The sequence below is a fragment of the Bombina bombina genome, chromosome 3 (genome assembly GCF_027579735.1).
Source record: "Bombina bombina isolate aBomBom1 chromosome 3, aBomBom1.pri, whole genome shotgun sequence".
Classification (NCBI taxonomy): Eukaryota; Metazoa; Chordata; class Amphibia; order Anura; family Bombinatoridae; genus Bombina; species Bombina bombina.
In genome coordinates, this window is record NC_069501.1 from 328,098,923 (window position 1) to 328,126,027 (window position 27,105).

The 27,105-nt window shown below is 40.2% G+C and overlaps 1 protein-coding gene across 1 annotated transcript in view; it reads right to left on the reverse strand.

Moving 5' to 3' along the window:
* LOC128653253 (arylsulfatase D) overlaps positions 1-27,105 on the reverse strand; it is a 290,960-nt gene that overhangs the window by 253,571 nt on the left and 10,284 nt on the right. The window contains exons 2-3 of the mRNA XM_053706442.1: positions 18,877-19,142; positions 8,154-8,275 (exon numbers count right to left, since the gene is read on the reverse strand). Of these exons, the coding sequence (XP_053562417.1) occupies positions 8,154-8,275; positions 18,877-19,028 (274 nt within the window). The 5' untranslated portion in view covers positions 19,029-19,142. The remainder of the gene's footprint in view (positions 1-8,153; positions 8,276-18,876; positions 19,143-27,105) is intronic.

Genomic DNA, 27,105 nt, shown 5'->3' on the forward strand with positions numbered 1-27,105 from the left:
CTCAAAAGATGGAGTCCAATTGTCTAGAAACTATTGTGAATAAACTTACAAACACATGTTAATGAGATGCATGCTAGTCTAAATGACCAAATTCAGACACTCCCTAAATTGAACTGTGGTACAACAATGTTTACTAAGAAAAAGAAAAGAAATCGAATTTTGAAATATAAGAAATTAAAGGTTAGAGTGGTGTATATAAGAATTGGCACATAAAATTGTGATAAATAATGATCCACATAACCATATGTATAGAAAAATTAATATGTAAGGAAAGACATGTAAAAATTACCAATATTGCATTATGTGTGTATAAGAATCATATGTTTTAAAGTAACTATATGTGTAGATAAGTTAAATATGGAATTAAGTACATGAAATGACAGATGAGAGATGATAGAGATGAGATAGAGATGATGGAGATGGAGAGTGGATATAAAAAGTCTACACACCCCTGTTAAAATGTCAGGTTTCTGCGATGTAATAAAACGAGACAAAGATTAATCATTTGAGAACTTTTTCCACCTTTAATGTAACCTATAAACTGTACAACTCAATTGAAAAACAAACTGAAACTTCTAGGTGGAGGGAAGTAAAAATAAAAAAACTAAAATAATATGGTTGCATAAGTGCATAAATGGGGATTTAGCTGTGTTTAGAATTGAGCAATCACATTCAAAATCATGTTAAATAGGAGTCAGTACACACCTGCCATCATGTAAAATGCCTCTGATTAACCCCAAATAAATTTCAGCTGTTCTAGTAGGTCTTTCCTGACATTTTCTTAGTCGCAACCTACAGCAAAAGCCATGGTTCGCAGAGAGCTTCCAAAGCATCAGAGGGATCTCATTGTTAGAAGGTATCAGTCAGGAGAAGGGTACAAAAGAATTTCCAAGGCATTAGATATACCATGGAACACAGTGAAGACAGTCATCAAGTGGAGAAAATATGGTGCAACAGTGACATTACCAAGAACTGGACGTCCCTCCAAAATTGATGAAAAGAAAACTGGTCTGGGAGGCTGCCAAGAGGCCAACAGCACCATTAAAGGAGCTGCAGGAATATCTGGCAAGTACTGGCTGTGTGGTGCATATGACAACAATCACCCGTATTCTTCATATATCTGGGCTATGGGGTAGCGTGGCAAGACGGAAGCCTTTTCTTACGAAAAAAAACATCCAAGCCCAAATAAATTTTGCAAAAACACATCTGAAGTCTCCCAAAAGCATGTCACAAAAGGTGTTCTGGTTTGATGAAACCAAGATTAAACTTTTTGGCCATAATTCCAAAAGATATTTCGGAGCAAAAACAACACTGCATATAACCAAAACAACACCATACCCACAGTGAAGCATTTTGGTGGCAGCATCATGCTTTGGGTCTGTTTTTCTTCAGCTGGAACTGGGGCCTTAGTCAAGGTAGAGGGAATTATGAACAGTTCCAAATACCAGACAATATTGGCACAAAACCTTCAGGCTTCTGCTAGAAAGCTGAACATGAAGAGGAACTTCATCTTTCAGCATGACAACACCCCAAAGCATACATCCAAATCAACAAAGGAATGGCTTCACCAGAAGAACATTAAAGTTTTGGAATGGCCCAGTCAGAGCCCAGACCTGAATCCAATCGAAAATCTGTGGGGTGATCTTAAGTGGGCTGTGCACAAGAGATGCCCTCACAATCTGACAGATTTGGAGTGTTTTTGCAAAAAAGAGTGGGCAAGTCTTGCCAAGTCAAGATGTGCCATGCTGAAAAACTCATACCCAAAAAGACGAAGTGCTGTAATAAAATCAAAGGGTGCTTCAACAAAGTATTAGTTTAAGGTTGTGCACACTTATGCAACCATATTATTTTAATTTTTTATTTGTACTTCCCTCCACCTAAAAGATTTTAGTTTGTTTTGCAATTGAATTGTACAGTTTATAGGTCACATTAAAGGTGGAAAAAGTTCTGAAATTATTTATCTTTGTCTCATTTTTTTTACATCACAGAAACATGACATTTTAACAGGGGTGTGTAGACTTTTTATTTCCACTGTATATATGTGTGAGTGTGACTTGTACATTTATGTATTGTATATAAATATATATGTACCGATTACCTGACCAAATCATACATTGAGGATTTATGCCAGACTAAATTATACATATAATGAGAAACTATTGTAAAATACTATATAATTAATTATGCCTCACCTGTAACATACACTTATATTTGAGATACCCACATAAGAAAATTCTATTTATATACACATATACTAGTCCTAAAGCCCGTGTACACTGGCCATTTTTTGCAGTACAGCGGTCCCACCCCTTGCTCTCTCTCTATCCCCCCTCTCTTTTACTCTCTCCCCCCTCTCTTTTGCGCTCTCTCTCCCCCCTCTCTTTTGCGCTCTCTCTCCCCCCTCTCTTTTGCGCTCTCTCCCCCCTTTTCTGCTCTCTCTATGCCCCCTCTTTAGAGCTCTCTGTCTCTCACGGCAGTCGCCCCGGCATCTGCCCCATCCGTGTCACACCCGGCCCATGTCACGCTGGCCCCGCCCATGCCACATCTGGGTCCCGCCCACTCCACCACACGCCAGATCAGTTGGAAGGCCAGGTGTGTTTGTCCTTGCGCGCAGTCTCTACTGCGCATGACAGCTTCGGACAAACACACTTGGCCTTTTATGATTATTATCATCATCAGGTATTTGTAGAGCGCCAACAGATTCCGCAGCACTGTAAACATAGTCGGTGTACAGGATAGCTTTTGTAGGGGTCAAGTGGGTAGAGGGCCCTGCCGAGAGTTTCACTGTTGTAGTCGGCTCTTATGAAGCGATCTGTAAACAGCTGGGCCCATAGGCTTACAATCTAAGGGGTTCAAGGGGAAAGCAATGGCGTTAGGAAAGGTTAGTGTTGGTTGCATGCATCCCTGAATAGTAAAGTTTTTAGGGAGTGCTTGAAGCTGTTAAAACTAGGGGAGAGTCTTATGGAGCGAGGCATGGAATTCCACAAGATGGGGGCCAGTCTGGAGAAGTCCTGTAAACGTGAATGTGAGGAAGTAACAAGAGAGGAGGAGAGGAAGAGATCCTGAGCTGATCGAAGGGGACGGGAGGGAGAGTATCTAGGGACAAGTTCTGAGATGTAGGGGGGAGCAGTGCAGTTGAGAGCTTTATTTGTCAGGGTGAGGATTTTATGTTTAATCCTAGAGGCAAGAGGAAGCCAGTGAAGGGAATGGCAGAGAGGTGCAGCAGATGAAGAGCGACGAGTAAGGAAGATGAGTCTGGCAGAGGCATTCATAATGGATTGTAAAAGGAGCTGTGCGGCAGCTAGGTAGACCAGAGAGGACGGAATTGCAGTAGTCGAGGCGGGAAAGGATGAGAGAGTGGATTAAAATCTTGGTTGTATCTTGTGTAAGGAAATGTCTAATTTTAGCAATGTTTTTCAGGTGGAAGCGGCAGGCTTTAGCCAAGGACTGGATGTGAGGAGTGAAGGAAAGATCTGAGTCAAGTGTGACCCCAAGACATCGGGCGAGCGGGGTAGGGGTAATGATGGAATTATCAACAGTTATAGAAATTTTGGGGGTGGAGACATTGGAAGAAGGGGGAAAAATAAGGAGTTCAGTTTTGGAGAGATTTAGCTTAAGGTAGTGAGAGGACATCCAAGATGAGATGTGAGAAAGACAGTTAGTGACACGGGTTAGTAAGGAAGGAGGTAGGTCTGGTGCAGAGAGGTAGATTTGGTTGTCATCGGCATACAAATGGTATTGAAACCCATGGGACTTTATTAAGGAACCTAGTGACGACGTGTAGATTGAGGAGAAGGGGACCAAGGACAGAGCCTTGAGGTACCCCAACAGAAAGTGGTAACGGGGCAGAGGATGCTCCGGAGAAGGCTACACTAAATGTACGGTTAGTCAAATAGGAAGAGAACCACGAGAGAGCTGTGTCACAGATGCCGAAGGATTGGAGGGTTTGGAGCAGAAAAGGGTGGTCAACAGTGTCGAAGGCTGCAGACAGGTCAAGGAGGATAAGCAGAGAGAAGTGGCCTTTGGATTTTGCTGCAAGTAGGTCATTGGTAACCTTGACAATTGCTGTCTCTGTAGAGTGATGGGAACGAAATCCAGATTGCAGTGGGTCAAGAAGAGAGTTTAGTGTAAGGAAATGGGATAGACGTGCGTAAACTAGCTTTTCGAGGAGCTTTGAGGCAAGAGGGAGTAGGGAAATAGGGCGGTAATTTGAAGGAGAGGTTGGATCAAGGGAAGGTTTTTTGAGGATGGGTGTGACCAGTGCATGTTTTAGAGATGAGGGAAATATACCAGTGCTGAGGGAGAGGTTGAAAATGTGTGTGCGTATGGGGGTGAGGGTAGAAGAGAGGGAGGGGAGTAGCTGTGAGGGGATGGGGTCAAGGGGACAGGTAGTGAGGTGGGAGGACAGTATAAGGGCAGAAACTTCATCCTCATTAACAGGGGCAAAAGAGCTGCATTTTTGGATGTTTGGGTTTTGGGTGATCGTGAGCTTTTGAGGGGGTGGGAGATTGGAAGTATGTTGAGAGCTGATTTCACTTCTGATGGAGTCAATTTTGTTGTTGAAGTGGCTTGCAAAATCTTGAGCTGAGAGAGAGGTTGTGTTAGGAGGTGGGGGTGGGCGGAGAAGAGTGTTGAACAGACGTTTAGGGTTAGAGGAAAGAGTAGAGATGAGATTAGAAAAATATTGTTGCTTATAAAGATTAAGGGCAGAATAGTAGGAGTTCAGGATGAACTTGTAGTGAAGAAAGTCAGCTGAACTCCGAGATTTCCTCCAATGTCGCTCAGCAGTACGGGAGCATCTGCGTAGGTATCGTGTCAGAGGAGTATGCCAGGGCTGAGGATGAGAGTGTGGTTTCTGAGCTAAGGTTGGAGGGGCCAGAGTGTCAATGACCGATATAAGGGTGGAATTATACTGGCAGATAGATTGGTCAGGGCAGGAAAAGGAGGTGATGGATGAGAGGAGAGGTTTGAGGGAGCTAGCGAGCTGATGCAGATCTAGTGACTTAGTGCTTCTGTGAAGTTTGGTGTGAGGGGTAGAGGGAGGGGGAGTTGTAGGTAGGGAAGTGATGTTGCAAGTTAGGATATGATGGTCAGAGAGAGGAAAAGGGGAGTTTGTTAAATTTGAAAGAGTGCATCGATAGGTGAAAATCAGATCAAGGGAATGACCATCTTTGTGAGTGGGAGAGTCAGTCCATTGTGACAGGCCGAAAGAGGAAGTCAGTTGAAGAAGTTGTATTGCAGAGGAGGCATTGGGATTGTCAAGAGGGATGTTGAAGTTGCCAAGAATGAGGGCAGGGGTGTCTGAGGAAAGGAAATAAGGAAGCCAGGCAGCAAAGTGATCTAAAAATTGAGTTGGGGAGCCAGGGGGGCGGTATATGACTGCAACACGTATAGAGAGGGGAGAGAATAACCGAATCATGTGTGCTTCAAATAAAGAAAATGTGAGTGAAGAGAAGGGCTGTATTTGTTGGAAGGTGCAACGAGAGGAAAGTAAAATACAGACACCACCTCCTTGTCTATTGCCAGACCTAGGAGTGTGGCTGAAATGGAGACTACCATGTGACAGTGCAGCAGTGGATGCTGTGTCTGAAGCAGAGAGCCAGGTTTCTGTAAGAGCCAGAAGGTTAAGAGAGTGGGAGATAAAGAGATCATGGATAGAAGTTAGCTTGTTGCAAACAGAGCGAGAGTTCCAGAGTGCACAAGTGAAGGGAGGGGTTTTTAGATGTAAGAGGAATGCGATTAAGGTTACCAGAGTTTAGTTTATGAAGTCTATTGAAAGGCACACAAGGATGTGAAAGGTTAGGAGGTTGTGAGGGACCAGGATTAGGGGAGATGTCGCCAGCAGCTAGTATGAGCAAGAGGGAGAGTGACATGAGATGAGAAGCAGATTTGCAGTAATGAGACTGTTGTTTGGCTGAAGTGCAGGGGGGAGAGAGAGTATTTAGGAATAAGTAGAGTTCATGAGTACAAAAGTAAGGTGAGTAAAAGAGAGATGGGCTAATGAACAGTGCAGGTGGAGAGGGAGAAGGAGAAGGAGTGAGTAATGTAGTTTGTTATAGAGACAAGAGGTAGCAAAAAGGAATATGAAGATATTGAGCATTATTCTGAAAGTGGGAACCAAGTAAACACATAAAACACAGTGTTACAGCAGCACTTGCAAAAGGATACAATGAGATACATAGAACATAGTATTACAAGAGTACTTGCCTTGTGTCTTGCCCCTTGCCCAATCCTTGTATAATTCTTAAAAATTATACAAGAATTGAAATGATGATAGAGATAGAGATTTATTTATATATATATATATATATTAAATAACGTAACATATGATAAATGAATGCTGAGCAGAATAAATGTAAGAATTAGTTCACTCTTATAGCACCATCTTGTGGCCAGTTAGTAAAACTACAGCCAGCTATGTTTACCATTAGCTGCATTGTCCCAAAAAGTTAATTAGTATTCATCCAATCACAGGGTACAGATCCTAACACCTCAGTGAATGGCTGATTAGGGCAGAGTTGTAGTTGAGGATAAATTGGGCCACTGAACACTGACAAAAAAAAAAAAAACCTTGTCTGCATGAAATCAAGCGGGAGCACTGTTTAATTTTTCCCTGAATCCTGGCTACACCCACTCTAGATTTTTTGGTATCCTTGGAACTTTGTTTGTTTTTCCTGTTGGACTAAAATAAATACTTTTTGGGACTGGGTACAGAGGGAACATACTGCTGACCAGAGATCACTAAAGGCTTGGAAGGCAACATTGGTGGGGAAGTATAAAAATTCTCTAAATTATATTTAAGCAGTTATTGTATTTAAAGTCCTTATTAAGAAAGGGATTATATAATTATAGGCCCAGTTTTTTTTTTATATGTACTTACCTACCCCTATAGGCAAGGTTATATTTGTCTAAGAATCTAATTCACCAGATAATACAAGAAATGTTGTCATAGATAGTGTTCATTTAAATTAGTTTATTGTAAGGAAAACCCTGGGCATTATGTTTAAATATTTTTAATTTTATTTGTATTGTATTCTCTAAGGTTGAGATTTGTTGAGGCATCGGAAGTTTTATTGTATCCTTTTTAAATTGCTTATTGGCTATAGTCATACCTTTAAATCTGGTTAATTTTAATGGTAATATTTGGCTAAGATTGTATTAAATAACCATTTGTTAGTAACACATATTGCATAGTTGGTTCATGCTGGTTTATTTTATTTTGTTATAGACTTCACTGTTAGACTTATATCCATAGAAGCAAGACAAAGTGTAGTGGCATATTTTATTTCATACTGTATCAGAAAATTTGTTTTATGTATAATTAAGTTGTATATCGCTTGTTAATAGCTCGTTTAATGTTTAATAAATCTTTATATATTTTTTCAAACTGAATCCGATCCGCTTTACTCCACAAATATAATTTGCTGTGTTTAAAAAGATATCACCTGATTAGAACTACTGAAAAATAATACAAATATATGAAAGATTACCGATGAGACAATAGTAAATTATTTTGTAACACACATATATATATATATATATATACACATACACATATATACACACACATATACATATACCACATATACATATAACACATATACCACATATAACACATACATATATACATATATATATATATATATATATATATATATATATATATATATATATATACACACACATATATACACACACATATACATAACACATATAACACATATACCACATATACATATAACACATATACCACATATAACACATATACATACATACATACATACATATAACCATACATACATACATATAACCATACACATATATATATACATATATATATATATATATATATATATATATATATATATATATACATACTCTAACACGTTGGAGGTTACTGCAGAGATAGTCATAATTAATATTGCAATCTAAAATATACAACACCTGCTATAAACTCCCTAACCACTAGACCCTCAACTGTTATTAACCCTCTATTAGACCCCCTACTACAATAAATACAAAAAGCACTAGACCGCCTACTGTTACTTATCCCTTGACTACTATGGAAAAATATTCAAATCTATGTGTGAGCCACTCATACTAATTAACAGAACTGATATATGTTATCAAAACATATTTGGTAGAACTCATACCTGATCTAATAGGATACCGTCCTGTCAAAAATGCTGCTCTACTTGGAGTGCATACGGAGGCAGCAGCTATGTGATGAGTAAGTTTTACTCCTTCCTTTGCTAATCTGTCAATGTTAGGAGTCCTGGGAACAAAATGTAAAATAAATAAAATATATCTATCGGGTGTATAATCAGTTTTACAGAGATATATAAATGAACATATCCACAGTAAAATTAAATATACTAATCACATTTTACAAGAAAGATACAAAGCATACATATATGCTTACCTGATAAATTCAATTTCTTCTATGGTACGATGAGTCCACGGATTCATCCTTTACTTGTGGGATATTATCCTCCTGCTAACAGGAAGTGGCAAAGAGCACCACAGCAGAGCTGTATATATAGCTCCTCCCTTAGCTCCACCCCCCCCCAAGTCATTCGACCGAAGGTACAGGAAAAAAAAAAGGAGAAACTACAAGGTGCAGAGGTGACTGAAGTTTAAAATCAAAATATATAATCTGTCTTAAAATGACAGGGGAGGCCGTGGACTCGTCGTACCATATAAGAAATTAATTTATCAGGTAAGCATAAATTTACTTTTCTTCTATAAGGTAAGACGAGTCCACGGATTCATCCTTTACTTGTGGGATACAATACCAAAGCTACAGGACACGGATGAACGGGAGGGACAAGACAGATGGTTAAACAGAAGGCACCACTGCTTGAAGAATTTTTCTACCAAAAATAGCCTCCGAAGAAGCAAAAGTATCAAATTTGGAAAATTTGGAAAAGGTATGAAGCGAAGACCAAGTCGCAGCCTTACAAATCTTTGGTTGCTTGCAAGTAAAACTTCAAAGCACGAACCACGTCCAAGTTGTGCAACAGACGCTCATTCTTAGAGGAAGGATTAGGACACAGAGAAGGAACAACAATTTCCTGATTGATATTCCTATTAGTAACAACCTTAGGAAGGAATCCAGGTTTGGTACGCAAAACCACCTTATCAGCATGGAAAACAAGATAAGGCGAGTCGCATTGCAATGCAGATTATTCAGAAACTCTTCGAGCCGAAGAGATAGCAATTAAAAACAGAACTTTCCACGATAGAAGCTTAATATCTATGGAATGCATAGGTTCAAATGGAACCCCTTATAGAACTTTAAGAACTAAATTCAAACTCCATGGCGGAGCAACAGGTTTAAACACAGGCTTGATTCTAACTAAAGCCTGACAGAACGACTGAACCTCTGGACCATCTGCCAGACGCTTGTGCAGTAGAATTGATAAGGCAGATATCTGTCCCTTTAAGGAACTAGCTGATAGCCCCTTCTCCAATCCTTCTTGGAGAAAGGACAAAATCCTAGGAATCCTGATCTTACTCCATGAGTAGCCTTTGGATTCGCACCAATAAAGATATTTACGCCATATCTTATAATAAATTTTCTAGTGACAGGCTTTCAAGCCTGAATCAAGATATCTATGACCGACTCAAAGAAACCCCGCTTGGATAAAATCAAGCGTTCAATCTCCAAGCAGTCAGCCGCAGAGAAACTAGATTTGGATGCTGAAACGGACCTTGAATCAGAAGGTCCTGTCTCAGTGGCAGAGTCCATGGTGGAAGAGATAACAAGTCCACCAGGTCTGCATACCAAGTCCTGCGTGGCCACGCAGGTGCTATCAAAATCACCGAAGCTCTTTCCTGTTTGATTCTGGCAATCAAACGAGGAAGGAGAGGAAATGGTGGAAACACATAAGCCAGGTTGAACGACCAGGGTACTGCTAGAGCATCTATCAGTACTGCCTGGACCCGTAACAAGGAAGTTTGGCATTCTGACGAGACGCCATCAGATCCAATTTTGGTGTGCCCCATTGCTGAATCAATTGTGCAAACACCTCCGGATGGAGTTCCCACTCCCCCGGATGAAAAGTCTGACGACTTAGAAAATCCGCTTCCCAGTTCTCCACTCCTGGGATATAGATTGCTGATAGATGGCAAGAGTGAGTCTCTGCCCATCAAATTATTTTGGTAACCTCTAACATCGCTACAGAACTCTTTGTTCCCCCCCTAATGATTGATATATGCTACAGTCGTGATATTGTCCGACTGGAATCTTATGGATCTGGCCGAAGCCAGCTGAGGCCACGCCAGAAGCGCGTTGAATATCGCTCTCAGTTCTAGAATAGCCTCCTCCTGAGTCCACAAACCCTGTGATTTCAGGGAATTCCAGACTGCACCCCAGCCTAATAGGCTGGCATCCGTCATCACTATGACGCATGCTGGCCTGCGGAAACACATTCCCTGGGACAGATGATCCTGTGACAACCACCAAAGAAGAGAGTCTCTGGTCTCTTGATCCAGATTTATCTGAGGAGATAAATCTGCATAATCCCCATTCCACTGTTTGAGCATGCACAGTTGCAGTGGTCTGAGATGCAAACGAGCAAGCGGAACTATGTCCATTGCCGCTACCATTAGTCCGATTACCTCCATACACTGAGCCACTGACAGGCCGAGGAATGGAATGAAGAGCTCGGCAGATGGTTAAAATCTTTGATTTCCTGACCTCCGTCAGAAAAATTTTCATGTCCACCGAATCTATCAGAGTTCCCAGGAATGGAACTCTTGTGAGAGGGGTAAGTGAACTCTTTTTTACGTTCACCTTCCAACACGATGTCTGTGTGAGACTTGGCTAGTTGACGCCTGAATTAAGATATCGTCCGAATGGTCTCCATCTTGAAGGATGGGACTCTGAGGAATTTGTTTAGGACCTTGAGATCTAAAATAGGTCTGAAGGTTCCCTCTTTTTTGGGAACCACAAACAGATTGGAGTAGAACCCCTGTCCCTGTTCTGTTTTTGGAACTGGGCAGATCACTCCCATGGTATATAGGTCTTCTACACAGCGTAAGAACGCCTCTCTTTGTCTGGTTTACAGACAATTGAGAAAGATGGAATCTCCCCCTTGAAATCTAGAAGATACCCCAGGGTTACGATTTCTAAAGCCCAGGAGTCCTGAACGTCTCTTGTCCAAGCCTGAGCAAAGAGAGAAAGTCTGCCCCCGACTAGATCCGGTCCCGGGTCGGGGGCTACCCCTTCATGCTGTTTTGGTGGCAGCAGCGGGCTTCTTGGCCTGTTTACCCTTGTTCCAAGTCTGGTTAGGTCTCCAGACTGACGTGGATTGAGCAAAATTCCCCTCTTGCTTTGCAGCAGGGGAAGAGGTAGAGGGACCCCCTTTGAAGTTTCGAAAGGAATGAAAATTATTTTGTTTGGTCCTGTCTTATCCTGAGGAAGGGCATGGCCTTTCCCTCCAGTGATCTCAGTCTGTCTGAGGGAACATCTTTCCTGAATCAGAAATCTCTCCCTCAGACAACAAATCCCTCACCCCCAACTCAGAACATTGTGATGGTACATCGGATATGGCTAATAAAGCGTCAGAAGGCTCAGCATTTGTTCTCACACCAGATCTACTGTGCTTCCCTTGCAACCCAGGCAGCTTAGATAAAACCTCTGTGAGGGTAGTATACATAACTGCCGCCATATCTTGCAGGGTGAAAGAATTAGATGCACTAGAAGTACTTGGCGTCGCTTGTGCGGGCGTTAATGGTTGTGACACTTGGGGAGAATTAGATGGCATAACCCGATTCCCTTCTGACTGAGAATCATCCTGCGACATACTTTTAGTAGCTAAAATATGTTCTTTGCCATTTATTGACCTTTCAGTGCATGAGGGACACATTCTAAGTGGGGGCTCCACAATGGCTTCTAAACATATTGAACAATGACTTTCTTCAATGTCAGACATGTTGAACAGACTAGTAATGACTACAAACAAGCATGAAAACACTTTATTTAGTGAAAAAAAATATAACAATCTTAAAAACGGTACTGCGCCTTTAAGAGAAAAAAAGCATACACGTTCTGCAAAACTGCTTTAAAATGCACCAAATTTTTCAAATTTTTGCAAGCAGACTCAATATGTGTAGTTAAGTTTGCCCCACAAGGAAATTTAACATTTAACCCCTTAATGTGCAACCACCAGCACCTTGCCACAGCCCTGCTGTGGCGCCTACCTGCCCTCAGGTATAGTAAATATGGGGTTAAAGCTTCGATTTGGCCCAAAACATCCACAAGGGCCCTCAGGAGTTGGAGCTTGCTGCGTGAAAACAATTGCGCATCTGAGGCGCGAAAATAGGCGCCGCCCATCTCACTCGATGTCTCTACAGCCTCAAAGAACCGCACCAGATCGGTTTTAAACTAGCCATGTGGGTTCTGAGACCCAAAAAATAAGCCAAGTGTACCCTCAATAAAGTTGCCCACAAAACATTAACAGCACTCCCAGTAAAACATTCAAAACTCAGTGTCAACCATTTTTGTAATTAGCCCCTTATGCAAGCTTAGTAATGCCTTTCTATAGCTCTTAGGATTACTGCTTACTTACCCTTACCCTCATGGGGATACTGTCAGCCTTTCTGAAATACACAGTCTCTCCAGAAAAAATGACTGAACATACCTCACTGCTATATAGCATGAAAACGTTCCTCACACTGAAGTTTCCTGCACCCCTCAGCCTCTGTGGGAACTGTACTGGATCTTAGTTACAAATGCTAAGATCATCATCCTCCAGGCAGAAGTCTTCATCCATCTGTGGCCTGAGAGTAAATAGTACACACCGGTACCATTTAAAACAAAAAACTCTTGCTTGAAGAAATTAAAAACTAATATTTTATCACCTCTTTCACTTTACCCTTCCTAGTACTTAGAGTAGGCAAAGAGAATGACTGGGGAAGGGAGGAGCTATATAGACAGCTCTGCTGTGGTGCTCTTTGCCACTTCCTGTTAGCAGGAGAATATCCCACAAGTAAAGGATGAATCCGTGGACTTGTCGTACCTTATAGAAGAAAAAAGATATAACCAATTCAATATTGAAAGCTTATTGCTGAAATTAAAGATTGATATGTCTTGAAACATGGCATTAAGAATTATTTCAGTTTTGTCCTCCAAGTTTACTATGGGTATATCAGTGCATTAAAGAGACCGTGTACTGTAAATCTATTTTCCCTTAAAGGGACAGTAAAGTTAAACTTAAATGTTTATGATTAAGAAAGAGCATGCAATTTTAAACAACTTTCCAAATAACTTCTATCGTCTAATTTACTTCATTTTCTTGGCATCTTTTGTTGAAAAGGAAAAGTAATGCACTACTGGAAGCTAGCTGATACATACGCCTCCTTTAATTTGCTCACCCAATGTATTTAGCCAGATTTCAGTAGTGCATTTTTGCTCGTTCAACAAAGGATACCAAGAGAATGAAGCAAAGCTGATAAAAGAAATTGGAAAGTGCTCTACTTTAATTATGACAGAGAAGTTTTGATTTACATATCCTTTTAAATGGGTTTCCAATGACTTACACCAGTTACAGAGTATACTGGTGTAATATAATGTATAAATATACTTGTATAAATTGCTCTTTAGGTTATTTTTGTATATGAAATAGCATTTTTTGCACTTTCAAACCACAATCCACTTTAGTAAGCTGCGCTTGCAGGAAAAGCTAATCTAATTATCTTATCACTCTATATGATAAACACACATGCTTCCTTATCTTGTCTCTCTGTCTAAGATAACAATTGAAAATTAACATTTTAGTACCTATCTCCCATTGGGAGTTTATTTTTTTCCCAAGAGGAACTTGTTTACATAGCTTTTCTGTACCCATTACTGCAGTACTAACATTTTCAGTATAGGTGGCAGTTTCAGTAGGCAAAACAACTATTTTAAATAACATACGGCTAGATTACGAGTTTTTGTCGGTAATTGTGTGAGGTGCTAACGAGCCTTTTTTTCTCACCGCTCACTTAAGACAACGCTGGTATTACGAGTTTTCTTCAAGCCGGCGTTAGCCTCAGAAAAGTGAGCGTTACCTCAATACCAGCGTTGCTTAAGTCAGCGGTGAGCTGGTTGAACGTGCTCGTGCACGATTTCCCCATAGGAAACAATGGGGCTGAGCTGGCTGAAAAAAAACCTAACAACTGCAAAAAAGCAGCGTTCAGCTCCTAACGCAGCCCCATTGTTTCCTATGGGGAAATAAAAGTTATGTTTACACATAACACCCTAACATGAACCCCGAGTCTAAACATCCCTAATCTTACACTTATTAACCCCTAATCTGCCGCCCCCAACATCATTGCCACCTACATTATATTATTAACCCCTAATCTGCCGCTCCGGACAAACGCCGCCACCTACATTACAGGGAGTGCAGAATTATTAGGCAAGTTGTATTTTTGAGGATTAATTTTATTATTGAACAACAACCATGTTCTCAATGAACCCAAAAAACTCATTAATATCAAAGCTGAATAGTTTTGGAAGTAGTTTTTAGTTTGTTTTTAGTTATAGCTATTTTAGGGGGATATCTGTGTGTGCAGGTGACTATTACTGTGCATAATTATTAGGTAACTTAACAAAAAACAAATATATACCCATTTCAATTATTTATTTTTACCAGTGAAACCAATATAACATCTCAACATTCACAAATATACATTTCTGACATTCAAAAACAAAACAAAAACAAATCAGTGACCAATATAGCCACCTTTCTTTGCAAGGACACTCAAAAGCCTGCCATCCATGGATTCTGTCAGTGTTTTGATCTGTTCACCATCAACATTGCGTGCAGCAGCAACCACAGCCTTCCAGACACTGTTCAGAGAGGTGTACTGTTTTCCCTCCTTGTAAATCTCACATTTGATGATGGACCACAGGTTCTCAATGGGGTTCAGATCAGGTGAACAAGGAGGCCATGTCATTAGATTTTCTTCTTTTATACCCTTTCTTGCCAGCCACGCTGTGGAGTACTTGGACGCGTGTGATGGAGCATTGTCCTGCATGAAAATCATGTTTTTCTTGAAGGATGCAGACTTCTTCCTGTACCACTGCTTGAAGAAGGTGTCTTCCAGAAACTGGCAGTAGGACTGGGAGTTGAGCTTGACTCCATCCTCAACCCTAAAAGGCCCCACAAGCTCATCTTTGATGATACCAGCCCAAACCAGTACTCCACCTCCACCTTGCTGGTGTCTGAGTCGGACTGGAGCTCTCTGCCCTTTACCAATCCAGCCACGGGCCCATCCATCTGGCCCATCAAGACTCACTCTCATTTCATCAGTCCATAAAACCTTAGAAAAATCAGTCTTGAGATATTTCTTGGCCCAGTCTTGACGTTTCAGCTTGTGTGTCTTGTTCAGTGGTGGTCGTCTTTCAGCCTTTCTTACCTTGGCCATGTCTCTGAGTATTGCACACCTTGTGCTTTTGGGCACTCCAGTGATGTTGCAGCTCTGAAATATGGCCAAACTGGTGGCAAGTGGCATCTTGGCAGCTGCACGCTTGACTTTTCTCAGTTCATGGGCAGTTATTTTGCGCCTTGGTTTTTCCACAGGCTTCTTGCGACCCTGTTGACTATTTTGAATGAAACGCTTGATTGTTCGATGATCACGCTTCAGAAGCTTTGCAATTTTAAGAGTGCTGCATCCCTCTGCAAGATATCTCACTATTTTTGACTTTTCTGAGCCTGTCAAGTCCTTCTTTTGACCCATTTTGCCAAAGGAAAGGAAGTTGCCTAATAATTATGCACACCTGATATAGGGTGTTGATGTCATTAGACCACACCCCTTCTCATTACAGAGATGCACATCACCTAATATGCTTAATTGGTAGTAGGCTTTCGAGCCTATACAGCTTGGAGTAAGACAACATGCATAAAGAGGATGATGTGGTCAAAATACTCATTTGCCTAATAATTCTGCACTCCCTGTATACTTATGAACCCCTAATCTGATGCCCCCAACATCGCCGAACCCTACATTTTATTTATTAACCCCTAATCTGCCCCCCCCCCCAACGTCGCCGCAACTATAATAAATTTATTAACCCCTAAACCTAGGTCTAACCCTAACGCCCCCTAACTTAAATATAATGTAAATACATCTAAATAAATTTACTATAATTAACTAAATTATTCCTATTTAAAACTAAATACTTACCTGTAAAATAAACCCTAAGCTAGCTACAATATGACTAATAGTTACATTGTAGACATTTTAGGATTTATTTTTATTTTACAGGCAACGTTGTATTTATTTTAACTAGGTAGAATAGTTATTAAATAGTTATTTTAACTAGGTAGCTATTAAATAGTTAATAAGTACAAATTTACCTGTAAAATAAATCCTAACCTAAATTATAATTACACCTAACACTACACTATCATTAAATTAATTACATAAACTAACTACAATTAAATTAAACTAAAGAACAAAAAAAGAAAAAAACACTAAATTACAGAAAATAAAATAATAATTACAATTTTTTTAAGATAATTACACCTACTCTAATCCCCCTAATAAAATAAAAAAGCCCCCCAAAATAATAAAATTCCCTACCCTATACTAAATTACAAATAGCCCTTAAAAGGGCCTTTTGCGGGGCATTGTCCCAAAGTAATCAACGCTTTTACCTGTAAAAAAAAAAATACAATACCCCCCCCCCAACATTAAAACCCACCACCCACACACCCAACCCTACTCTAAAACCCACCCAATCCCCCCCCTTAATAAAACCTAACACTACCCCCTTGAAGATCACCGTACCTTGAAACGTCTTCACCCAGCCGGGCACAAGTGGACCTCCAGAGGGGCAGAAGTCTTCATCCGATCTGGCCAGAAGAGGACCTCCAGACGGGCAGAAGGCTTCATCCAGGCGGGATCTTCTATCTTCTTCCATCCAGAGTGGAGCGGGTCCATCTTGAAGACATCCGACGCGGAGCATCCTCTTCCATCCGACGGCGACTGAAGAATGAAGGTTCCTTTAAGTGATGTCATCCAAGATGGCGTCTCTTCAATTCCGATTGGCTGATAGAATCCTATCAGACAATCGGAATTAAGGTAGGAAAAATCCTATTGGCTGATCCAATCAGCCAATAGGATTGAACTCGCATTCTATTGGCTGTTCCAATCTCTCTCTCTCTCTCTCTAGTCCTATATATTTCCATATAATATGCTGGAAGATTTTGATGATGTTTTATGTATAAAGAGCTAAACTTTTGTGTTTCTATATAATCTACTGGTCTGACTCCGCTTTTAGCGCCTATCCACAGTGTTTGTATTTAACATAATAAAAGTAAAGGAGCCACAAGTAAACACTTTAATACACCCAGCAGGTAAAACTGAACTTTGAGAACACATTAAAGGGAAAACATTTTTACAGTACACTGACCCTTTAATACACATAGAAGTTTTTGTCCAACAGTGTACATTTAAACACGCATGCAAGTGGTGCATATGTGTCAAGCATCCTATGTTCAAAATGACTTGTAGCTTAGGGCTTGGTTACATGCTATGGCTGATTCTTATTGTTTTCTCTTGTACCTGGTTTCTACTCTGGTAGCTTAGCAAGGCTTTTGGACAAAACTGTTTGCCCTGAACCTCAATGTCAGGAATTAATTCTGCCTTGGTGCATCACTAAGTAAGATGTTCCCTTGTGTTGCGATTAGCTTGTACATGTCTACCACTAAGACCACCTTCCTGGGAAGAGGGATCAGCATTGTCTTCTCTATTGTACAAATACATAACTTGTTGCCCAAATCCATTCTTGAGCACACTGCTTCAATATTCCTGAATTTACATCTTAAAGGGCCATAATACCAAAATGTTGAAACACTTGAAAGTGATGCAGCAAAAAGCTGACTAGAAAATGTCACCTGAACATCTCTATGTAAAAAAGAAAGATATTTTACCTCAAAAGTTCCTCAGTAGCCACATCCCCTTTTGAAGGACTTCTAAGCAGCAAATCATTATCTCTGTCCCGGGACAACTAAGGGGTTGAGCCTCGTGTACTCATGTTATTTCCCTATTCAGTTTAAAGGAAGCTTACTATGAAATCTCATGAGAGTCAAGTCAAATCTCATGAGATCACAGTAAAAGAGTTCATGACCTCAGCACTGTTGATGCCGATTGGCTGCAGTTCATTTATTTTTTTATTTTTTTTACCTGCAGCTAGACAGCAGTTGAGTATAACTTTTTACACAGAACTTACTCTGCTGAGCTGAGGAGATTGTGAGGTAAAATATCTTCCTTTTTAACAGAGATGCTCAGGTGATATTTTCCTGTCAGCTTTCTATAGTTATACTGCATCAGTTTCAAGTGATTTAGCATATGAGTATTATGTCCCTTTAAGTGATGTCAGGTACTGATCACATATCACCTCTTGACTATAACATTAATTCTGTCTCTTATATCTAACAATAACATCAGTCTAGGACCCCAACTCTCTACAATTCTCTTGTCTGGCGAGATTATCTAAAGAAGCCTTGTCAGTACTGTGAGGTCCCTCAAAGAATGTTAGAAAGACCAATTTTACCGTTAGAACTTTGTATCTCACTAAGGACCTGTTGATCAAACTCTCGCCAGCACGGAGAGAAATCATTGGTTGCTTTTTTGAGCATTATATTACAATGTATATGTCTCATATGTCTCATTAACACTACAAATAGTGAGACAAAAAGCTCTCTCACTGAAATAACCAGATGTTTTAAATCATCTTGTAAGAGCAGAGAGCTTTAGATCATAGGTACCTAAGCAAGTTCAGTATGTTATGGAAAAATACAAAGAATAAAATATAATGTTCAAAAAAAGGTTGTGCGATTTTCCATATTCTCTGGAAATTTTAAATACTGTTTTTACCTTATAGTACTATTTCCATAGCATCCAATATCTCCAATTCCAAGATCATCCGCCATAAATATTACAATATTAGGCTTCTGGGTGTGTGCTGTATAACACCATGATAGAAGAAGTAAAACTGAAAAAATTGCCATGAAATACCTACAAAACATGTTTTACTTAGTGCAATGTTTAAAAAAAAAAAAAAAATGCACTGTTGTAAAATGAAAAAGCGGAGGCTTCTGTCTTCTATGGAATATTAATATCCTGAACAAGAAATATTGTTCCTAAAAAAGAAAAGAAAACATACCAAAATTAAAAAAAAAAAAAAAAAAAGTTTAATTAAAAGGGACAATTTACTTGGACAATTTTATAAGATAGATAATATCTTTGCTACCCTTCCCCAGTTTTACATAACCAACACAGTTATATTAATATACTTTTTACCTTTGTGATTACCTTGTATCTATTCTCTAGCCTATTCGTGTTGGTTCATGAATAACTCCTTGGGAGTGAGCACAATGTTATCTATATGGCACACAAACTAGCACTGTCTGGCTTTGAAAAGTTAATAAAATGCACTGAGATAAGAGGAGGCCTGCAGGGGCTTAGAAACAGGGAGATATTTAGAAGTACTGTATATTAATATAACAATGTTGGTTATGCAAAGCAGGAGATCGGGTGGCAAAGGCATGATTATTTGTTTTTGTTTAAAAAGATAGATAAAGTAAACTGTCCCTTTAAATAAAAAAAAAAAAACTTAATACATAATATAATATTTTACAGTATAATACATAAATAACACCACATGTACAATATACCCATAATCCCCCAGCTCGCATAGGTTTCTTATTACGTGTTTCTTTGTTTTGTTCTTTATTAACATTAGTAATTGCATACATAGTAAATATACTGTATAGATATTCCATGGGAGTTTCATGGGCGTTCCATGAGAGTAACCTGTATTATAATGGGGATACTTTTTCTGATACTGAGTCCTGTATTCTCCTATAGAAGGCAAATCCCTTGTCTGTACAACGAGGGTCAGCCCATTTTTATATAACACTGCGCACTGTGGGCACTTGGCAAAACTGAAATGAGCATTTCTTGCAGATCAGGCAATCTTTACAACATCGGCCCCTAAAGGCAGTGGCTACATTGGGAATTTCTAATTTGCTGTTTTTAACAAAATCTGCCTTTTTCTTTTTTTACTTTGATTTCACATTTTTTTTTTTTTACTAAAGGATTAATGCTTCATATGCCTGTAATCAAATAATCAGATTCTGTCTACAAGTTTGAAGTTTGAATTGAGTACAGACCTCTCATTTGTCCTGGATCTTTGTGGGTTGCTGCACAAAATGGAGCTTCACTCCAGCAGCAGTCTTGGCCTTTTCCCATCAGGTCTTAGTTTTAACATTGAGCCTTAACAGTTATCACTGCCCCAGGATACCTCATTACTCTGTGTAAGCCCCACTCCCTACCACACAAACACCAGTTAAGGCCCTGCTACACACTACATAGTAACAGCCTCTTCAACCTCCCCAAATCCTAAATTATTCTATGAAGCCTATTTACTAAAGAATGAAGAGGCGCGTGAGCTGCATTTAACAACACAGTGACTGGAAAGAGAGTATTCTATAAATGAATGCATCCCAATATGACACATTATTCAGAGTTTAAAGGGACATAAAAGCTCAACTGTGTGTCTCTTAATAACCTATGTTGCAAAAAGTACGTGGACACCCCTACTAATTATTCAGTTTAAGTGTTTCAACCACACACAATGATAACAGGTGCATAAAATCCAACACACAGCCATGAAATCTCCATAGATTTGGCAGAACAAATGAGTTATACTGAAGAGCTCAGTGACTTTAAAGTGATGGTAAATTTGCCATCATAAAATAACATATAATAAAAGCTCTTGTCCTAGACAAACTGCGCACCTGCAACTCGCTACACTATTTGCACAACAGAAACAGTGAGGCTACTTGATTCAACAGTAAGCAGTCTCACGGTTTCTGTTGCGCAAATAGCGTAGTGAGTTGTGCATGCGCAGTTCGTCTTGCAGTCTGAGTTAGAAGCACGGGAGCATGCTGTGATTCATTTACATGGGGCGCATGGTGAGGCTCTGATTGGCTGCAAGATCTGCCAGTCAAAAGCGCCTACGAGAAAATCGTTAAGAGAGGCTGTTTTAAATCAGGTAACGGAGCCTGACAAAAATGGTCATTATTAAGAGTGGTTTTGACTTTTTAATGTAAAAAGCATATCGATATGCTAGTTAGGACAAGAGTTTTCATTTTATGTAATTTTATTCGGGCAAATTTAACATCACTTTAACCCCTTAATGACCGGACCATTTTTCAATTTTCTTACCCTTAATGACAATGGCTATTTTTACATTTCTGCAGTGTTTGTGTTTAGCTGTAATTTCCCTCTTACTCATTTACTGTACCCACACATATTATATACCGTTTTTCTCACCATTAAATGGACTTTCTAAAGATACCATTATTTTCATCATGTCTTATAATTTACTAAAAAAAAAATAATAAAATATGAGGAAAAAATGGAAAAAAACACACTTTTTCTAACTTTGACCCCCAAAATCTGTTACACATCTACAATCACCAAAAAACACCCATGCTAAATAGTTTCTAAATTTTGTCCTGAGTTTAGAAATACCCAATGTTTACACGTTCTTTGCTTTTTTTGCAAGTTATGGGGCAATAAATACAAGTAGCACTTCGCTATTTCCAAACCACTTTTTTTCAAAATTAGCGCTAGTTACATTGGAACCCTGATATCTGTCAGGAATACCTGAATATCCCTTGACATGTATATATTTTTTTTTAGAAGACATCCCAAAGTATTGATTTAGGCCTATTTTGGTATATTTCATGCCACCATTTCACCGCCAAATGCAATAAAAAAAAAAAAAAGTTCACTTTTTCACAAAATTTGTCACAAACTTTAGGTTTCCCACTGAAATTATTTACAAACAGCTTCTGCAATTATGGCACAAATGGTTGTAAATGCTTTTCTGGGATCCCCTTTTTTCAGAAATAGCAGACTTATATGGCTTTGGGGTTGCTTTTTGGTAATTAGAAGGCCGCTAAATGCCGCTGCGCACGGCGCACCACACGTGTTTTATGCCCAGGAGTGAAGGGGTTAATTAGGGAGCTTGTAGGGAGCTTGTAGGGTTAATTTTAGCTTTAGTGTAGTGTAGTAGACAACCCCAAGTATTGATCTAGGCCCATTTTGGTATATTTTATGCCACCATTTCACCGCCAAATGCGAGCAAATAAAAAAAAAAACTTAACATTTTTCACAATTTTAGGTTTCTCACTGAAATTATTTACAAACAGCTTGTGCAATTATGGAAGAAATTGTTGTAAAAGCTTCTCTGGGATCCCCTTTGTTCAGAAATAGCAGACTTATATGGCTTTGGCGTTGCTTTTTGGTAATTAGAAGGCCGCTAAATGCTGCTGCGCACCACACGTGAATTATGCCCAGCAGTGAAGGGGTTAAATTAGGTAGCTTGTAGGGAGCTTGCAGGGTTAATTTTAGAGATCAGCCTCCCACCTGACACATCCCACCCCCTGATCCCTCCCAAACAGCTCTCTTCCCTCCCCCACCCCACAATTGTTCCCGCCATCTTAAGTACTGGCAGAAAGTCTGCCAGTACTAAATAAAAGAGGTTTTTTTTTTTTTTAAATAAAAATAATAAAGTATTTTAGCTGTGATGGACCCCTGCCTTAGCCCCAACCTCCCTGATCCCCCCTCCAGCTCTCTAACCCTCTCCCCTACCTAATAACCGCCATCTTGGGTACTGGCAGCTGTCTGCCAGTACCCAGTTTGGCCCCAAAAACCCCCCAAAAAGTATTTTTATTTTATTTTTTATTTAAAAAAACTATTTCTGTAGTGTAGCAGCCCCCTACAATACCCCCACCCCCACCCCCTCCCAGATCCTTTTATATTTTTTTTTTAAAAAATTCCCTTTTTTTTCCCCTTTCTGCCCTCATTCATTGGTGTCAGTGTGGCTAATGGGTGCACGTGCACGCGCGCGCACGTGCACGCGCGCCCCGTGCACATGCATATGCACTCTCACGTGCACACTCGCGCATCGTGCGCGCATCGTGCACCCGGCGGACACTGGCACTATCGCTACCGGTGCAGAGAGGACCACAGAGTGGCTCTCTCTGCATCGGAGGCTTGTAAAGTGGTATTGCAGGATGCCTCCATATCGAGGCATCACTGCAATACCCTCAGAGCTGCTGGAAGCATTTGTGATCGCTTCCAGCACTCTGTTTGACAACTGACGTACCAGGTACGTCCATTGTCATTAACTGCTTGTTAATGCATGACGTACCTGGTACGTCAGTTGTCATTAAGGGGTTAAGCACGGCACTGTCATAGAATGCCACAAGTCTGTCTGCCCTGATAGATCTGTCCTGGTAAACTGTTAGTGCTAACATTGTGAAGTAGAAGCATCTAGGAGCAACAACAGCCCAGCCACAAAGTAGTAGACCACTCAAACTCAGATTGGGGCCGCTGAGTGATGAAGCGTATAGCACATAAAAATTGCCTATCATCTATTGCATCACTCAGAGTTCCAAAATGTCTCTGGACATCAACATCAGCGCAAAAACTGTACATTGGGAGCTTTGTGAAATGGGTTTCTATGGCTGAGGAGCTGGACACAAGCCTCACATCAATATGCCCAATGCCAAGTGTCAGCTGCAGTGGAGTAAAGCACACAGCCACTAGACTCTGAAGCAGTGAAAATGCATTATCTGGAGTGATCAATCACACTTCACTATCAGACATTCTAGAAGAATCTGGGTGTAGTGGATATCAGAACAATACCTACAAGAATGCATAGTGCCTACTATAAAGTTTTGTGGAGGAGGGATAATGTTCTGGGGCTGTTTTTCAGGGTTTGGACTAGGCCCCTTAGTTCAAGTGAAGGGTCATCTTAATGCTACAGGATACAAAAGGCATCTTAGACAATAGGGTGATTCCAACTTTGTAAAAAGAGTTTGCTATATGCAAGCCTGACTTTCTTGTCCAGCATCAGCTGTTATAGCTGCAAAAGTGGAGCCAACTCCATATTAATGCCCATAGTTTTGAAATAGGATGTCCACCAAGCTTAACATAGGCTCATTAAGCTTTAAAAGTATTGCTGCAAAAACTACAGAATACCTACCTGCAAATTTTCCAAACTGCTAGTTTTACACCCCATCTGATTCCATGCGCTACCACACACCCTTAGCAAGCCCTTTTTAAAAAAAAAAAAATATATATAATAATAATAATAATAATATATATTTATTAAAAGGAAGGAGCTACAGTCAATCAAATGCCATATAATGGCCACACCTTAGGTTAAAGGGATATGAAACCCCAAAGTTTCCAATTTGCGTCGTTCTCATGATATTCTGGGTTGAAGAGAAACCTAGGTAGGCATCTGCAACACTACATGGAAAGAAATAGTGCTGCCATCTAGAGTTCTTGCAAATCAATAACATTTTGGCAAAACTGCAGCCATATAGTGCTCCAGAAATTGGCTGGCTCCTAATCATACATCCTTCCTTTTCAACAAAAGATACCAAGAGAACAAAGAAAAAATAATAATAGAAGTAAATTATAAGTTGTTTAAAATTGCATGCTCTGACTCATGAACGAAAAATTTCAGATAGAGCATGCTATTTTAAGCAATTTCTAATTTACTCCTATTATCAATTTTTACTTGTTCTCTTGGTATCTTTATTTGAAAAGCAGGAATGTAAGCTTAGGAGCCGGCCCATTCTTGGTTCATAGCCTGGGTAGCAATTGCTGATTGTGGCTAAATGTAGCCACCAATCAGCAAGCGCTACCCAGGGTTCTGAACCAAAAATGGGCCGACTCCTAAGCTTACATTCCTCCTTTTTCAAATAAAGATACCAAGAGAATGAACATTGATAATAGGAGTAAATTAGAAAGTTGCATGCTCTGATTCATAAAAGAAAAAATGTGGGTTTCAGGGGGCATGTCCGCGTAGCGGTCATGTTGAGACGCAAAATTAGTAGCTCTCTTCAAAGTTTAGATAATCCGCTTATTATCGCTCTATAAATGTGACATCTTACCTAACAATTGCTGGATGTCACTAAAGAAAGTGTTACTGCAGAAAATGCTAAAACTTGGACTTTTCTTATGATAGAGACTCTAATCCAGACAGTTGATAATTTCTGGCAGCGGCCTTGAATCAAAATTTATCAACACCCCTCCCCTCCACCGGAGCTCCGGATACAGCAGTCAAAATCTGCTAACACTCTATTTCCTTCTAACCACCAGTTTTCTATTCAGCCTGTGCAATGAATCCCCAGACAGCTAGTGGAAATGGATTTGGCATAATGGCAGCTGTAGGAGGCCTGGGAGCAGAATATGAGGGGCGAATGACTATTTTCAAGACCTTAAGAGGGAACTTGGATTGATGCTGACTCTACTTCACTCAAATTCAAAGCAACCAGCTGAGATTAGCCAAGGACTAAATGTTAGCTGCTAGCAATGTGAGTTCTTTAGGTGCTATGATGCTACCCATATACACATGAGCGGAGATGGAAGAGCACGTTCGACTATTGGAAGGCAGCTGCAGCTCAGAAGAGACCACGTTGTTCCCAGGGCAGACTTACTGCAGCAGCATGGAAAACCTGGGTTTCATAGAGAAAACCATGCAAACGGTTGGCAATTCCAAACTAGGCTGCAGAGAGATAACTCTGATAGAGGCAGGTGTTTGAGATCCACAGGGACAGTTCTCTGTTCCGAAGTTAAGATGGCCTATATTGCTTTACAAGGTCCCAAATGTGGATTGCCCCTGATGGGTCCCTTGCGAGACCAGAGATGATCTGGGGCAGGCTGAAGTTGAAATACATATAGTACTGCCATCATTAGACTGCATAGTCCTACAAGACAAATTATTTGTTTGTGGCTTCTATTTTATTATTTGTCTTATCACTTGCCATATCAGTTAAGATTTTACTTGCCATTTAATTTGATTGTTTTACAAGTTGAGGTTTTAGGATAGAGAGAGAGAAGTTAACTCAAAGTTTAATTAATATTTATTCATATCAATGAGTATCCAACTCTAATTGTTAACTGCCAACTGGACCTATAACCTTATGTACTTTATACTAGTTATCCAACTATTTCAAACATTATGTGTATATGAGAAGACATGCTGGGACATGGTCAGACATAACCATCTTATTAACCCCTTAACGACCAAGGTTGTACCGTGTACGACATTGGTCGTTATGCCCTTAAGGATCCCTGTACGTCGCTGCAGTCCTGGGCTTCTCTCTGCCGCGATATCACTCAAAAGAGCAAGATTGCGCTATTTCTGCGTGCCCCAGGAGTGGTGCACTCCAGAAATAGATGCAGAGTTGTTGATGCAGAGAGGGCCACTCTGTGGCCCTCTCTGCATCGGCCAGCAGTGGTTTCCGATCGGCCAGCAGTGGTTCCGATCGTTGGTGGGTGGGCGGCCCATTGCTGGCGAACTTCCGTCCAGCTGTGTGAAAACACTCGCCGGAGCACGCAGGAGCATGCCCGGTGGGAGGGGGCGCGTGCGCACGCACTCATGATCTCCACATATGTGCATAAAAATGGGAGAGGGTGATGGGAAATAGATCTGGGAGGGGGGTAGGGTATTGAGCAGGGGGGCAGCTACACTACAGAAAAAGAAAAAAGGAAATTGAAATATGGCCTTGTCCTTAAGGGGTTAACCACTTCACTGTCAATTCATTTCCCCAAGAGGGCTAGATGAGCAGTTGAACACAGGAGGTACTTTATATCTATTAGCAGATCGTTACCTAGTGATCATAAGCAGACATAATACTTTGATTTCTCTGTCTTGTTGTCTACGGCCGAGACGACAGGACAGACATTCCACCTCTCCAAATAAATATAGCTTTTTGTTCTAGCCACAATCTTGCTAGGTAGACATACCCTTCTCTGACTTTGTCCTTCTCTATGAGTTTATATAGTAAATATGCGGCATATTTATTATAAAGCTTAGCTTTGATATTTTATTCAAGGATAACACCCTATACTAGTAACTATGATTTATCTTTTTAGTGAAGAGACCAATGACAAGAAAACTACTACGTCTCCCTGATATCTATAATAATCACTACTTGTTATTAAACTCCTAGACGAAGGTTTAAAGGGACACTGAAGCCAATTTTTTTATTTCATGATTCAGATAGAGCA